Source organism: Stegastes partitus, unplaced genomic scaffold (assembly GCF_000690725.1).
Source record: "Stegastes partitus isolate 25-593 unplaced genomic scaffold, Stegastes_partitus-1.0.2 Scaffold1420, whole genome shotgun sequence".
Classification (NCBI taxonomy): Eukaryota; Metazoa; Chordata; class Actinopteri; family Pomacentridae; genus Stegastes; species Stegastes partitus.
The window spans coordinates 145,485-149,708 of record NW_007579151.1 but is presented as its reverse complement, the minus strand read 5'-3'; the positions used below and the strand labels follow the sequence as shown (position 1 = coordinate 149,708).

At 45.2% G+C, this 4,224-nt stretch overlaps 1 protein-coding gene across 1 annotated transcript in view; it reads left to right on the top strand.

The window, feature by feature from the left end:
* ppm1bb (protein phosphatase, Mg2+/Mn2+ dependent, 1Bb) overlaps nt 1–3,615 on the top strand; it is a 29,955-nt gene extending 26,340 nt beyond the window's left edge. Inside the window, exon 6 of the mRNA XM_008299466.1 lies at nt 3,017–3,615. Coding sequence (XP_008297688.1) covers nt 3,017–3,046 — 30 coding nt within the window. The 3' untranslated portion in view covers nt 3,047–3,615. The remainder of the gene's footprint in view (nt 1–3,016) is intronic.
* The last annotated feature ends 609 nt before the right edge of the window (nt 3,616–4,224 follow it).

Here is a 4,224-nt window from a genome sequence, read left to right as displayed (position 1 = left end):
ACACCTGCTTATAGCGGGCGAACTGACAAAGAACAGGAGAGGAGACACCGAGCTGCAGCTGCGCGACACGCTGCACCGTCTCCAGGCCAACTCCATCTACAGACTCAGAACACACTCTCTTTTTGTGTATATGTATGTACGTACGTGTGTGTGTGTGTGTGTGCTTGTGTGTCTGCATGGGTTTGAGTGACGGAGCAGGAGACCATTCATCACTACTGAAATTCACGTTTCTGATAGTTGGTGAATCGATCCATTTGTCAGCAGTGATGTTAGGTTGTTCAAACCAGCCTGGGTACTAAAAAAATCTACATCTCCCGCATCACCACATGTTAGAACGCTGCCTCACGGGCACCCTGTAGGGGTTACAACGTGTTAATGGATGCTCAAGTGGATGTAAATGTGTCAATTCAGTCTATAGCCATGCTAGCAACCCTTTAAGGCCGCAATGCTTATTGCACACCAGAAAACAACGTTATTGGATAGATGGATGGAAAAGTGGAGCAAAATTAGTGGAGAAGATTGTGAACAGAGATCATATTGTTCCCAAAGATGTTTGATTGTTAGTACAGTGGTTGTTTTTCTTAGATATAGGATAGCTTGTCCGGCTAGCAATAAATCGTGTGACGTGGCCTACGTTTGGGTAGACTTGCAGTGCTGTGAAAGGCAAGTTAGCTCGACAACATTTTGATCTGACCTGATAACCTGCCGTCATTCATCTCAAAGCACAGCTACGATCAGCTGTTCAGGAAAAGTATAGTGAACAAAAATGCAAACGCAGCATGCACTGTTTTAGTAAAGGTAGTTTCAGGGGACAGGATCACGTTGGACAGTTCAGAGCTGGAGTCGTGGACACTCACACTGCAGCATCCAGCCAATAGCTTCTTTCTCGTCTTTCTCTCGTCAGTTGTGGCGTCCTGTCGTTTGAATAAAGCTGCATTTTAAAGGTGGCTTTTTAAAGAACTGGTCAAAAGAGTGTCTGTGGTCACTGTCCTTTAAATCATTTAAACCAATGGTCAAGAATTTGTCAACAGCTGAGCAGCTTATAAACTTTCTGTGGCTCAATTTAGCCCTTTTTCCAACAAGAGAAATTATTTTCTTTGAGTCAGAAAGGGAAACCATTTGCATGCTGCGTTTGTATTTATGTTCACACACAGATGAAAGTGTGACGCTGAACCTGACAAGTTTGTGATTTAATAAATAGAGGCACTGTGGACACGTTAAAACATCTCAACACTTTCTGTCAAACATTCTTAAAGCTGACATTCCTAAAAAACACTCTATTGAATGCTAACATGCTAGCATTTAGCATGCAACAGTTAGTATTTTGCACGTCAGCATGATAACGGTTAATCAACACATTTATTGCGTTAACATGCTGCCATGCTTTAATGCTCTCATGTGGCTGGTGGAGACGCCTTCGTCTGTTCCATCAGTTCCCTTATTGATCTGAAAGTGGAGCTCCATGTGAGATTGTGACCACAAGTGTTTCTTTCACATGTCACTCCATTGAGTATTTGCAAAAAAAAAAGTGTCACTCTTGACCAAAATGTTTAAAAAGGCAGCATTTATGTGGAACATAATGTCCAGTCCAGGCCTTAAACGCCAGGTTTAGCGCTTCAGGAGTAAATCACACGTAGACAACAGTTGGTGTGTTTCATGTGAGATGGTTGTGTAGCTGTAGTCGCTTCAGAGTGTAGCTGGAATAACAATGAATCTGGTTTTCAGGCTCCAACTTCTCCCTCTGACAGCTGCTGGTATTAACTGTAGCTTTATGAGTTTCACAGCTTGATAGAAACGATCACAGCCGCACACGTCGGTCCTCGCAGGTCACGTTCAAAACGGCACAATTTCAAACACTTACCTCATTATGAAAGTTTGACTGAGTGCGACCGCTCAGCGTACAGTGTTTATTCTTCTTTGAAAGCAGGTAGAAGGGAGGTTACCGTGACTGTGTATAAGCCCCGTACCCAGCGACTCTGGTAATGCATGCACTGCACTTATCTCTTCAATATCTAAAGCACTTAACTATCGGAGGGGAGGCAACGCTAAACACTGAGTGTGTGTGTCTGAGCGTTTGTGCGTGCGTGAGTTATATTTGTATGCGCTTACGTGGGACAGATCAGTCCCGCAAGTGACAAATGAACAAATAAAAACTGATTTGAGGTATCATGCTACGATGTGTGTCGAGTGTATTCGTGTCTTTTGCTGTAAACTGACTCTAGAGCTTTGTTTCTTGTCTTGTGGTCCTGTACCAAATCAGTCACCTTGCAAGTATGTACATGGGGAGGTTGCTATAGGGGGATGCAAAAAAGGTTTTCCCATTTAAAAGCTGATTTTATTCAGAAACGAGCATGCAACATGGTGACATTTGATACAGGGCCGTTCCCTGACACTTCTAGTGGGATTTTTCAGTGTCCTTACTCCGTTCGATGTGTGTGCATATATATGTGTCTGTGTAGGCTGTGGAGTTTCAGCTAAAGCAGAAAACAAATCCTCACCTTCCTCGCTCACCTCTGTCAGCTTTTAGCTCCAGCCTAGACCCGTCATTTTATTTTATTATTATTTTTGTTTTTACCTCAGCTGCTTGAAGACATCTTAATCTGTCGTCTCCTTTAAAACAATAGCAGCTCTCGGGTACGAAAACCTCAAAATATACGCCCGGCCGCTGCATGGCGCGAGCCGGCGGCGAGGAGCGAGAGGGGGGAGAGCTGCCTAGACTTATAGGGACTCCATTCTCTCCATTCCTCCCCTGTTTTTCAGTCTGACAGTTGGCCTCGTGATTCTCCGCAAGGTGAGTCATCAGAGGTTCTGGTTGTGTTAACTCACAGGCTGGGCAGGGGAATATCACTTTCTTCCATTATCCATTCAGTTTGAGTAGATGAAGAGAAAAAAATAAAAAAAAAGAGGAGTGAGGTTCAAACTTTTTACATTGAGGCATGAGGAGCAGCATCTGCAGAAACGACGAACCTAACGCGCTTTTCTTCTCCCGTCTCTTTTTCCTCTTAACTTCATCCAGAGTGCCGGCGAGCTCGATGACCCCTGGTAGCCGTGGCAACGACCCCCCTCCCCCTCCCCCGTCTCCTCCTGGTGATCTGTGCATCCACCCAGAGGAGGAGTGTCTCTCCATTGCGCCATGTCTTTCTCCACTAAAAGAGGACATGTGGTGTGTGCTGGAGTGCGTGAGTGTGCGTATGTTGGTTGTGCATGTGTGTGTGCGTGCCCGTGCGTGCGTGTGTGTGTGCGCGCGCACGCGTGTGTGTGTGTGTGTACAGCAGTGGGACAAAGACGACAACGACGACAACTACACACACACACGCATACTGCTTTAAACCTGGAGGAAAAAAAAAAACAGAATCACTTTTCAGAAATGTCAAGATTTTATGAACTGAAGCATTGTGATGGTAGAGATGATTTTTACCATTGAGGTGTTTTTTTTTTGTTTTGTTTTTGTTTTTTTTCTTTTCTTGAATGTTGACATTGAACATTTGACTTCACAATGACATGAGGACCTATCGTGTGCGTGTGTTTGTGCGTGCGAGAGAGAGAGTTTGTGTGTGAGAGTGTTTCAAGGAGGGCCAAGAGGAGACAGATGGTGGATAAAGACTTTGTATGTAATTCTTCTTCTCCTGGACGTTTTTTTTTTTTTTTTTTTTTTTTGTGCTCCTGGGTCTGATAATTGCCTAACACCCTTGCTTCTTCCCTCTTAAAAGACACACACACACACACTCTCTCTAACACACACAGACACTCAAAATCATAAACACCCACTCCCCACTTCCACCTGTGCACGTATGTGATGTGCCACCTTCGCAGGGCACTGCATGAGGACTTTGGTTCTACATGTACAGCTACGTGGTTTTCTAATCGACCCAGATGGACAGCCATTGGTTGAGACTGACTGAACCCGAAGGACCTCTGGACACTGATAGGCTCCTGCCGCGTGAGAAGTGGAAATGATTTTGGATTTTTATTTTTGTTGATACTATTAGGATGATGACGATGATAATCATGATTGGGGGGGAAATGGGAGGTTATCACTGAAGAGCCGAGTGCAAGTTGGACTCATGGCTTTGGGGGTGATGGGTCGGGTGGGCGGTTGTTGTATCACTGGTTGGACTTCCTGTATGAGGAGGGGGCTACGGGCAGGAGGGAGGGCTCCAGCGGCCTCCCCGCCTGCCTCCCCACCACCATCACGGTTGGAGGTGCACGTAACAGCAGACTGTC